The 12,687-nt window shown below is 39.2% G+C and overlaps 1 protein-coding gene across 1 annotated transcript in view; it reads right to left on the bottom strand.

The window, feature by feature from the left end:
* Positions 1-12,687, bottom strand: part of LOC105365351 (protein rhomboid-like) — a gene marked incomplete at its 5' end in the record, with an annotated part of 47,165 nt that overhangs the window by 15,449 nt on the left and 19,029 nt on the right. Inside the window, one exon of the mRNA XM_011503488.1 lies at positions 12,301-12,413. Within this exon, the coding sequence (XP_011501790.1) occupies positions 12,301-12,413 (113 nt within the window). The remainder of the gene's footprint in view (positions 1-12,300; positions 12,414-12,687) is intronic.

The raw sequence follows: 12,687 nt of genomic DNA, 5'->3' as shown, positions 1-12,687 counted from the left end.
GTGAAAACAGTCGCCGCCATATATCGCGTAATCACGTTTGGTCGATTGGATATTTCGCATTCGCAATGCATTTCGAGCGTGGAGCAAAAAGAGCACGACGGAGCTTCGATTCCTGGTGCACGGAGGCGTGCAGTCATCAAGTACCGCGTAAATTAGCTAGGGATACGCTCTCCGCGCGCTATATTTCAAATGCATTCCATTTGTTTCGACTCTTTAACTTCAATTACTCGGCGCCGTGTTAATAAACTGCCGCAGGAGCTCTTCGTACCGCTGGGAAAGTACGTTTCTTAAAACGCAATGAAACATGACGTTTTAAGCTCTCGCGTTCATTGTAGCCATTGTACTCTCGAGCACCTTCCAATTGGCAATGGCGAATCCGGTAATAGAGGGCGAAAATTCACCTCCTTCTCCCACAACCCGTCCCCCTCCCGATAACCTTACTGCTCGCTGGTATCGGATTGACGGATGCGAGCTTTCCTACGTGTAAGAATAGCCGTATCTCTAGGCCAGAAGCCCGAGCGATAGATGAGAAATTGCCATTGGTGAGGTCGTGCGCGCGTCGCTTAGAATCCCGAAAAATCGAGTTTATGAGCAGCACGGGGATAAGGTCGAAGTCACTCATCTCCTCGGCTGCCGTTCCCCTCGCTCGTTTTAGCGCGCTCGAGCGCGCGTCGATAAGCGATTTTCGAAGCTCCGATGCACGCTGCCTTGTCACTTCCGGTTCCGAGCCCCTCCGATACAATCCATCAGCTCGCCCTCGTTCTCTCCTCGTGCCCTACCCCCGTCCCTCCCCGCCCCCAACCCTCTTCGACCGCCCGTCCGTCCGTCCGTCCGTCCCACCCCGTACGTTACCGCGCCGACGGACGCTTCCCGCTCGGACACAGGAGGAAGAGAGGACGACACGACGCGGTTCCCACGAAATGACAGCGGGTCACGAGACATTCGCAGTTCTCCCTCCTCCTATCCTCCCACGGCGCACCTAGGCGCATTAGATAATTACTGTATGCGCGACGCTTCTTTCACGTGCCCCTTTTATCCAGTCTTCCTTTGTCTTTGCGCATTGACGGCAACGTGCTTTCCTACGGCGCTCCGACTGGCTCTGCCTGCCGTCCGGGCGATCGATCTCGAAAAATATCGTCGTCGCTGCTTGCTTGCTTTTCATTACTTCACACTTTTACCGCGGCGAAAATGAAACGAAGCTTTCTACCCGCCCCGCCCCACCTCACTCCACCCCGCCCTACTACGCAATCGCTACCGCCACCGTCACCGCTACATTACTACATTACTACACTTATCTACATTCGCGCACCGCATTATGTTATCGAGGATGACTTTGCTTTTCTAATTATTCCTCGTCACTAATTCAAGGGACTTTTACATATTGGACCCTATGTGGCTTAGGCCAAGGGCCCAAGGGCATGCATAGGCACTTTACAGTCTACTTTCCGAGTAGACATTCTTCGAAACTCCCTAGGAATGGTATGTATGCACACGAGTACATGAAAATTGACGGCATCGTATGCTATCTTACGCATTAACATCGAAGCTTCGCCTTAGAGTCTGTTTTTCCTTCTCCTCGCGGGACACTCACTCCCCTCCTCTCCGTCGTCTTACAAGGCGAAAGATTCGTTTTCCTAATAATTAATTGGTCGATTTATCTCAGGAGGACAATATATTTCGCCATGTTTGGGAGGAGGAGTACGATGAGGGGAATGAGTGGGAGGGAATTGATAAAGGGGATAGGGGGATAGGGGGATAGGGGGATGGAGGGGGTGGGGAGGGAGGAGGAGAGAAGGAGAGGTGGTAATCGAATATTCGAAGGTAGTGGCAGACCTAGTTTCATGACACTTTTTAATCACTCTTTTTCACTCAGTGATCGCTTGATAAATGTTGATATTAAGATTGTGTCGGCTTTCACACGTGGTGCGCCTTGCATGTTGAATTATGTGAAATTTTAAACTAGTTTGCAAGTGAAATGTACGGCTCCGGCAGTCAATATTTGTCTACGACGATTATCCTTTAAAAAGTACAGCGTGTTTTTTCAGTAATCCAATACATCGCCCAACTAACTAACTAAATTATCATTGTCGCCGGAAATTTTCGATTCTGCTCATTCGTAATAATTATCTCCACGCTCCATTAGTTGGGAATTAATCCAAATTCCCGGAATATTCTAAACTACGACAACGTGAAATTGATAATGTTAATTCCGAGATGCATATCGAAGCTTAAAAGTGTAAAGAAGGGAGAGAAGCTCGCGGATCGCGAGAGATGATAGAATATCGCTAGCGGGAAGGAGCAACAAAGAGAAAAATTCAAAGAAAAAGCAAGGATCGACGACTGAAGTGGCACATTGTATTTTTGGTGATGCAAGAGCTTAATGTCTGCGAGCGCTGTATAGGTGGAGACACGCGAGTGCACACGTGCGACATCGTGCGACATGGCCGATGAGATTATTCGCAATTTTCTTCGGCTTTATGCGGGTCAAGTTGAAGGAGAATCGAGGGAGAAGAGAGCACGATGAAAGAGAGAAAGAGAGAGAAAGAGAGAGAGAGAGAGAGAGAGAGAGAGACGGAGGGAAGGAGATAAAGAGGTTTGTTTGTAGTCCTATAGAGAGCTTCGTCCTCTATACAGCTTTCGTCATGATACTCTCCAAGGACCTATTTATAGCTATTCTCTTCTCTCGCCGCCCCCTCGTCCCTTTGCTCCCCCTCCCCGCTAACCCACCCATCCCATTCACGCTCTCGTGCCCCTCGTGCTCTTTATATATATACTCGACACATTTTGTATATTAGACTTCAACGAAATTCGCTCGGGGATGAAGTTGGTATTAAGCTTCTTCTCTCAGCCGTATTTTGCTCTTTGTTTTTTTGTTTGCTAAATTCACTGACCCGAGTGCGCCATTTAAACGAAGCGATCTACCTACACCGATGCTTCGGCGGATCATAATGTCTCGCCATAACTATGCTCACATACAAATGCATTAATGGCCCATCGCGAACGTAGAACCAGCGCAATAAAGTAAGGCGATACCGCTACGATATAAAATTATTTTAGCCGATAAATTAAGCATTAAAGGCGCGCGGCAAAAGGTTAAGAAGGAACGATCACTCGGGGCGTTATAAATACATAAATGATATTGCCTCGTAAGAAACGCTCGAGCTTTACGCTAATTTTCTAGCCGTTAAAAATTAGTCGGAATTTTTACGAGTTCGCGAAAATGGGTATTTTCACAGTCGTCTCGATATCCCTGCATTTATTACTTACACGTATTATTCCTGATTATAGGCACTCCTGCTTTTCAAATTCAATCCCGAATGAATTTATGATGTATGATCCCTAGCTAGTCATCCTCACACTTCTCGCACATTCCATTCGTTATCGGGCATTCCAACGAATAAATTTCCCGTTTCAATATAATGTTCCCGTAATATTTCCGTTGACTTTGTCTATGCTACGGCTTGTACCTTGCCTTCTCCGCTCCTCGACCGACGTCGCCGCGAGTCAATACATCGAACTGAGCAGCGCCAAACATTGCCCGAGACATAGTTGTGCGATTAGATTATTTCGTGATGAGAGAGAGAGAGAGAGAGAGAGAGAGAGAGAGAAGAGAGCGAAGAGAGAGAGAGAGAGAGAGAGATAGTCGGAACACTCGTTGCACTCGTACATTATACCCTTTGTCTAACAACTCGCGAATGCCTTCCATCGCTCAGACAACGCAATCCCCGATTCCTAACATTCGCGGATAAATATTACCAAGTCGATAGAGCTCGATGATAAGGCTCGGTTAAACAAACCTTTTATCACTGGCCTTGTTCGGGCGAAACTCGAGTCTGCGAAGTACCGTCCGCTCAGCCGTCAAGCTCGAACAATTACGTCTTCGAGCGAGAAGCTGTACGCGCGCCCAGCCTCGGCCGCGGCAAGATAATCTTACACGAGTCTCTACGATTTTCAAGCGGAAAATTCAACGGCCACGATACTCCCAGCAAGCACCTACTGAAGGTGAATGTATGCGGGCGGGGAGGGGGGGTCGCGTGGATGGTGAGTCGCGGAAATCACGGAGAGATGAATCGCCGTTAATGCGTGCGGATAATATTGTCGCCTTGGCCCCCCCCCCCACCCTACCCAACCTCCGAGCACTTTTCTCTCGACGCGCCTAACTGGAAAAGCTATCAAGCAACTTTTTAACGACGCTCGCCGTAATGAATGCTCTCCGTTGCAGAGCCTTAATTGTAACGAGAATTAATTTGCCGTTTAATAATCAATTTGGTACAATAAGGTGTAAGGCGCGACCTGGATGTTGAAAAACAATGAATTACCTCCGAAAGTCTTAGTATATTTTCTTAACAAATGCTTTTACGTATTTAGGATAATTAAAATAATTTGATCGTCATAGCCACCACACGTATCTCGTGCCATTGAAACCGTGTTTTCTTTAATTAATTAACTCGCTCTTGACAGCGAAAGCTAATTAAAATGCAATGCCGTCAAATCTTTTTGTGCAAGATCTTAATTGTTTATAAAGCGATTATACTAAGTGAACCAATTAACCCTACGTATATATATATATATATATATATATATATATATATATAATAAAAGCCTATTACGATATTCTTTTTGTATAATACAATATAGTTACATTGATGAATAGAGAAAATTGAGAACGATTATAGTAATAGAAGGGAAAAACTGACTGACTAGTAGTCTCTTATCATATAATTTTTTTGCCCATCGACTGACTGGCACACGTATTCAATTAATATAAATAATTACCTTCTATCATGATCGAACGTAATTACGAATAGTTATTTCTTATATAATCGATACTTCCCCCTTTTAAATTTAATATACAATATCGTTGTACTATTCTGAACTTTAAACATCTAACTGAGAATTGAAATAATAAATTCCCCTAATAATGAACATTGATTTTCTAAAATATTCCAATCCTTTGATATAGTTGTGAAAGAAAGGGAATTTCCATCATCGAGAAATATGCTCTAATGAGTCTGATAGTAATAATAACTCAACGGCGTTATCCGTTAAAGTTAGTAAATGTGTGCTATAACGTAGCATCACTTTTACCGTTTTGAAAACTTTCGCAATCATTATTCACACACTTGAATGTTGCTAGCTCTAGCGTATATTGTACTTTTCCTTTCTCTCTCCCCCCCCCCATCCTCCCTCACAACCCCCCTGGCCTTTTTTTTTTTTTTTTTTTTTTTTAAACAGAAAAAGAACGTATATAAACATTTGTGTTTGCTAAACCGATTCGCGTTAAAGATTCGTTCGAATGAGTTCCTCTTTGACGTTGCGTCAGAGTAGGTAACACATAAAAACCCACAGACCGCCAAAACAATAAAAAAAAAGAAAAAGAGAAAAACAAATAGAACAAACTACCCTGTCCTCTCTTTTCTAGCTCTATTATTTTGTTTGTCCTTCCCATCTCCCAACTCTTCTATTTTCCACGACACTAATTTTTTATTCCTATTTTAAACAAATTTTTCATTATCCTTTGGCTCATTTTATTTTGGCTCAGTTTATTAAGTGTCCCATCCCTTCCCTATCGGTCAGATTATGTCTTTAATCTCCATTACGGTTAATTGATCAAATAATATTGCTCATTGTCTCGTTAGCCTAAGCCTCTTACCAATGCATTTTCTTGTTATTTGACGAAAATAATGTAGCACCTTGTGCTAATGGCTCGCCGACGTTAGTTTTAGATGACAATCTTATCCATTCTAAAGCATAATTTTCTGCTTGACATTGTCGATCGGATAACGTATGGATGAGTTCATTCGCGTCTCAATTATTATGGCACATATCGTAAGCGTATCATCCATCATATACTCGCCAAAAAGAAATTACTCATTTTGCCTCATATAGGTAATCGGTATACAAATGAAATGGAGAATAAGATGGAGAGACGAATAACCGAGGGAAATTCAGCACGAGCCAATGTTTTAATATTAAACGAATGATACCCGAATGAAAGCCGCATAAACAAAGGAAGGACACAACTTTCTCTCCGAATGAGAGAAAAAGGAGAGAAAAAACTTGGTGGAAACACTTTTTCAATCGATTCATTCGAAGATTAATGCGTACATGTACGAACGAATGACCGTGCAGTACTGGGAAAGGCTGCTGCTTCACTGCGGCGGAAGTGATCCGATGCGGTTGAATGGAGGATGCAAAACTCTCTTATTTTCTAGGACTACCCGACGAAACACGCTGCCAAAAATTGAATTTTCACATACTGCCGGCGAGCGAGCGGCATAACCGACTGGCGAACGTTCGATTGAATAATCGGCACAAGAGTCGGAGAATAGGGCTCGTTCGTGTAAATATTTTTCATTCTCAATTCAGCCGGACCTGCTCTAACGTTTACTCGGATAATCGAAATAACACGCATGGACAAACGCATAATTTCTTGCGTCTTTTGTTTTTACAGCCGAGAGAAATTGAGATTAGCCAAAGCCGCTAAGGCTTATTTAAAGAACGGAGGCAGTTAATTCCAATTGGCGGAGGGGGGGGGGGGGGGGTGGTTTTATTCTTTGGCGCGGAGATAGAAATCGGCTGGGAAATTGGGAAAGTGAGGAAGGAATTTAAAGATTACAAGGTGTTATCTTTAAGAAAATTTAGGTTGATAGGTCTTGAGGAGAAGATTTTCTACCGCTACTGGTGCTGGTGATGGTGATGGAGGTAGTGGTAGTGGTGGTGGTGGTGGCGAGCTAGAGCGTTGGTGATGGTGGCGGTGATGGTGGCGGTTGTGGTGGTGGTGGTGGTGGTGGTGGTGGTGGTGGTGGTGGTGGTGGTGGTGGCGGTGGTGGCGGTGCTCTTATCGTTCTCTTTCTTCAACAAACAAACCTAAATTTCGACCTAAATATCTAAAAATAATTCTCGAGTATTCTGCTTTTATATTTGCTTTAAATTTTGTTCCACGGATTTCAACTGATAATCTTTATATGTATGTTATACAAATTTAACTTTTTCGATCTGTCCAATTTTACGTTGAAAATCGTGATTCGAGGTTGTGACTTTGAAGTGTACTCGTAAATAAAATACGTCATTATGATGAAATTATTATACTGATAGATCTCGCATACACTGACGATAATATCACAGAGTATTCCAAAGAATGTCAATCTTATCTTCGTAAATATCTATTCTCATGTAATTAATAAAATTCTACCATTTAATTAAATTAAATTAGGATTAAGAAAAGATTGCATATATTCTTTAAATATGCTCTAATGTATTTCAACTATGAGCTTGGTCTTAACTAATTAATTAACTAATTATAAAATAACAAATTACTACTTTTTAAAGATATTATTTAATCTCGTTTGATAGTGCCAGGTAAGACAATGATTAATTATAGATAAGCACTTTCATTAAATTAAAATAAAAATCATAAATAAAGAGAGAGAAAAAAAAACAAAAAAAAAAAACAAAACAAAAAAAGACCCAATACGATCAATTAAAACTTATGGCAACAAAAGTAAAATATGTTGCCACTATTTACAATAAGCTTTTCTTGAGAGAAATATAAATAACTCCACTTCTATTAGAAAGTAGTGCAAGGTATATAAAATATTGTACAAGATTTGCAAAAAGTCTATATATTGCTATTGTTTACACTATGAAATTTTGCAACTTTGTAGAAATGATTTTCCTACGAAGCATACACATGCACAATAAATATTGCATATTTTCCTTCGGAATTGTATTGATGCGCCTATAGTGGGGCAAAGTCGCTCATTTTTATTAGCTTTATAAAGGGCTATTGAAAGTCGGCCTGAAATTTGTAAAATTTCCCATTTAAATGCCTAAACCATTAGGCTACTGCGAGTCGATTGTCGACAGTTTCAACCATAAACATTCTCGACCGATCAATAACACCCTCGCGTACATTTTTAGCTCGGTTAAAGTGGCAGGAAAAAAATAGGGGGCGGGCGGCATTTCGGCTAAGTGGCGGCTTTTCCATCACCCCGGCGATTTACAAAAAGAGGCAGGCCACACTAGCACTTTTCCCGCGGCGAGAAAAATTCCAGACGCGCGCGCGCCTCCTATGAATCGTCGCCGCCAGTTCGTAGCGCCAAGACTACTCTCCGGGTTAATTACCCCGATGAGTGATAAGATAAAAGCGCGCGCATATGTGTACGCGCGTATACGCGCGTGCGCGATGCCTCCGATGTTCCATCTTCTCGAGGGCATTAAATCGAAGTGACTAAGAAGAGCCGGAAACGCGTGTGAAAGGAAGCGCACTGGGATCACTGCAGGCGCGCCTCGAGTGCGAGCGTACGTGAGCGTGCGAGAGGAGAGAGAAATGCAGATAGAGCGACACCCGGCCTGATAAGTCTAAATCATTGTTTACGTTCCGAGTATTTCTTGCTTTTTAGATGTGATGCATTAATTGCCCATGTACGTGTAAAAAAAAAAAAAATTTATCTCAAGAAATTTACGCCTTAGCGAATGTATTTGAATCGAGTGCCGTAATCCCTTTGTCTTTCTCATTTATTCATGATATAACTTAATGTTTTATACGCATTGTATTCTACTGTATTTCATAAATATACAATATTCTTATCTCACTTTGACAAATGATTTGTAGGCGCATATTCGATTCTCTAGTAAAAGAAGAAAAAAAAACAATAAAAGGAATAATAAAAAAAAAAAAAAAAAAAAAAAAAAAAAAAAAAAAAAAAAAAAAAAAAAAAAAAAAAAAAAAGAAGAAAAAAAGGTAAAATAACATGTTGATGTCACTTGAGTGTGAGTGCATCACTGAATTTTTACTGAAATTTTTATATTTTAAATTTTTATAATCACAGAATAAAATTGTTCACACGTATTTAAAAATCATAAAAAGAAGGAAATAGAGAAAATTTGAATAATTGCATCGACCAATATTTTATAATCTTTTCAACTTTATGATTAAATTTATGTATAAAGTTAAGTATGAAAAAAAAAAAAAAAAATATATATATATATATATCAATTCGCTCTGTAAAAGTAGACGAGATGAGCACATAGAAAGAGACTCGAAGAAGTTTTTAATCCGATTTACTTTATAGTTCGTCAAAACAATTGAAAACATAATACTATAATGTTTCAACGGTAAAATAACGTAATTATTAAATAAGCTTAGTTGATTAGATTTATTACTTAAATATTTTTTTAAACCATAAAATATATTCAATTTTGTACTTTAGCACCGCGTAATAAATATTTAATAATTTTGAATTATTTACTGTTAGAAATCCCGTCACTAACTATACAAAAGAAAAAAAGAAGTCTCAAATCTTCTAACACAGTTGATAATTGTTAAACAAAATAGCGAATATTGTGAAAATAGTGACAATAGTGATTTTCTAATTATATTTATTTATAACCAACAGTGTGCGCGATATGGAAGAATCCTGAGCTTTCTTTTACTTTTTTCTATCAACAAGACAAAAGATAAGCCATTTGTCGATTTCGTGTTTTCGGCTAGCCGTGCCTCTGTCTCCTCCACCCCCCCCCTCCTCTCGCTCTCTCTCTCTCCCCGCCCCTAACCACTTTGAATTAATAATAAAGTAGGTGCGCGTCTTTTTCATAGTAGTATGCGGATTTGCCTCCTTTTGCTTTCAAAAGGAAGGGACGCGGATTACGATTATTACGACCGCAGTAATTATGGTAACCCATTATTAAAGTACGCTTACTTTCAGTGAGACTATGAACCTTTGTGTAGGTTTTAATACAGGACGAATGATAATTTTATATTGTTGCGAATAGAGAGAAGTACGCTTATAGTTGTTACAGGTTATTTAATACGACGCTTTCTATTCTATTCCGTTGATTATCCACAATAGTGAAATGTTTTTTGCCCAAACATTTTATTATATTAAATAAATCGTGGAAATAAATTTATTCGCATGAGAAAATATATTTCGAATATTGATAGACTATACGACGGGAAGTCTGAAGTTCTCCTTGTGATATTAATTTTCACTCTCAAAGCAGAATTAAAAGTTTTCATTATGCTACATAAACGATGTAATACTTCTAATACTTATTGCACTAGAAAAAAATGTATATATATATAATATGAGATAATTTAGAAATGATATAGTTATAATCATGTTAAATATTATAGTGAAAATTGGAATAAAATATGACGTTTTTATTCAAACTTTTCCCTATAAATCACGAGTATATAGGCATAGAGTAGCTAATTTGTATTTCTCATTCAATGCTTTTCTTTCAATTAGCAAACATTTTGTTTCTGAAACTATAAATTCTTAATAGTGCTAGAAAGATGATAGATTTAACTTTGTAGAAAAATAATATTTAAATTAATGATTTTTTTAATTAGAGCATTAATTCCATCTATATCGATTACTTTTGTTGCTCTTTCAACTTTATTAGAGTAATTTGAGATTCGATCGTAATTTTGAGAACATCATAAAGTAATTAAAGTTATAATTGCTTTAATGGCTAAATTATGAAGAAAAATGTTTGCATTAGTGTGTATAAATTAGTTTAACAAAGCATTCTTTAAAAAACAAAATTTTAATTTAATAGGTTTATTTATAAACAAAATTATTAAATTCGAATGCCTAAACGTGCTATTTAATGTTAAATTACAAACTTATGTGGCCAAACTTTTTAATTACAGAAATATGATGTTCAACATACTCGAGCGGCGCTTCTTATCTCTAACGATAAAAATCTTTAAAGGAAAAAATTGGACACGAATTTAGAGGTGTATTTTTATTTGTTTATAATTTTGTTTCTTCTACCTTCTCAATTGCATTACTAATGACTTATCTCAAAGCCTTGGGAGCGTCAGTTTGCCCCCGTATTACTATTTCACCTGCGCATACTCTTAATTATGAAAATACAAAAATTATCATAATCTTGGGATATCTGCATTTCAGACATGATAAAGTTGAAGAGAGATGATAAAGTAGCGTGACTTAATGCTTCGGCATGATTTTTTCATTGGCTGAGAGTGAAGCAGAAATGTATGGAAAAATTTTCATGTAAAACCACTGGTTTTATGGCGCTCGGGACACGCAAACATATTTTAAATGTATAAATTTTACTTAATACAAAATAACTGCACGATATAAATATAAATTGTAATTTAAACTGTTTTAAAAGTAAAATGGATTCTTTTTTTTTTTTTTTATAATATTGTATTTTTTATTTTTTATTTATTTATTTATTTATTTATTTTTTCAATAGCTCCTCCTTTACCATCGTTTCAGCTTTTTATTCATTATATTTTCAATCAAGTTAACAATGCATTAATAGTATTATTTATAAATATCAGTTGAACGTGAGAGAGCATTTCTAAATATTTTAATAATGTAATAATGTTAATAACATTTTATCACGTGAAAGGGCGCGATTGGAAGGATTAGTAGATTGTTGAAATATTTGGAAATGCCTATAAATCAGCAATATTTAATGAGTATTAAATACGAAAGAAAATGAGCAATTATGTGAAATATTACTCAACGCAGAGCCATTTATTTATATGCATTAATAAAATAACTTTATATAATGATTATAATTCTCTATTAAAGAACTTATGTCTAAATTATGTTCGTTTATTGGAAGGAGATGGCAGATGTCGCAGTTCGTTTAAAAAGCAAAAAATAATAAATTGCAAGGCGACTCGATTGTATTATAAAAGAGTCACGCAATGCCGATAAGAGAGAGATAGAGATAGAGATAGATATATATATATATATATATATATATAGAGATAGAGATATATAGAGAGAGAGAGACATAGAGACATAGAGAGAGAGAGAGAGAGAGAGAGAGAGAGAGAGAAGAATTAAGCAATTGTGAAGCATTCGAAATAACATTCGATCATTGGCACGATTGGCCTATTGGCTGAAGCTACTACGAGTACGTCACGGAATAAACAATATTCGTGGATTTTTTACGTCGATCGGTGCTGTGCCTATGAAAGTCAGGCGCTGGTCAAGTCCTCTCGACCCATCTTCTACATCTATAAGCTCTACAAATCATTACTCAAATCGACTTAAAGAGTCGCTCCGGTAAGTTTACTATTATAAGCGGTGCTCGTTGCGAAGCTGAGTAGGGGCAAGTTAATATTTTACTTAACAGAGAAGGGTCGTTTGAACAAAGGTAAATCATCGCTCGTTCGATAGGTGAAGTAGCCGCTCGACGCTACGAACCAACCCGAGCGCCAGTTAAAGCCCCGTAACCATAGCCGCCGTTCTCCAAACATCGGCTCGAGCTCGTATGTGTGCGCTGCTGCAGCAAAGCGGAACTTACCGGCAAGGACTCCGGCCATGTAAACAGCGGCGATCCTGAGGCTCCCATGCACCATTTCTAGCGGCAGGCCCACGACCACCTGTACCCCGAGGTTGAACAGCAGGTGAAGCCATCTGGAACAGAGAAAATGGGACACGTCAGACACGCTCGTTATCTTTACACCTCCGCGGGCCCCGGCCATGGCCGTCTCGCCTCTTTCGCTCTCGCCTCCGCCTAAGCGCTAAATTATAATCGCATCTCGTGCATCTTATCGCGCGGTGGCTCTCCCAAGATCGAGATTCGATAGCTCGGGGGGCCCGTGCATCCACCCCCATCGGGCCGCCTACGCCTAAAGAACGACGGAGCTATTAGCGGGAGGGATAAGGAGGGGGTGGTGGGGGGTGGGGG

This window comes from Ceratosolen solmsi, unplaced genomic scaffold (assembly GCF_000503995.2).
Source record: "Ceratosolen solmsi marchali unplaced genomic scaffold, CerSol_1.0 scaffold33, whole genome shotgun sequence".
NCBI classification, from domain to species: Eukaryota; Metazoa; Arthropoda; class Insecta; order Hymenoptera; family Agaonidae; genus Ceratosolen; species Ceratosolen solmsi.
Note: the sequence above shows the minus strand (reverse complement) of the source record. Positions and strands in the feature narration are given on the sequence as shown.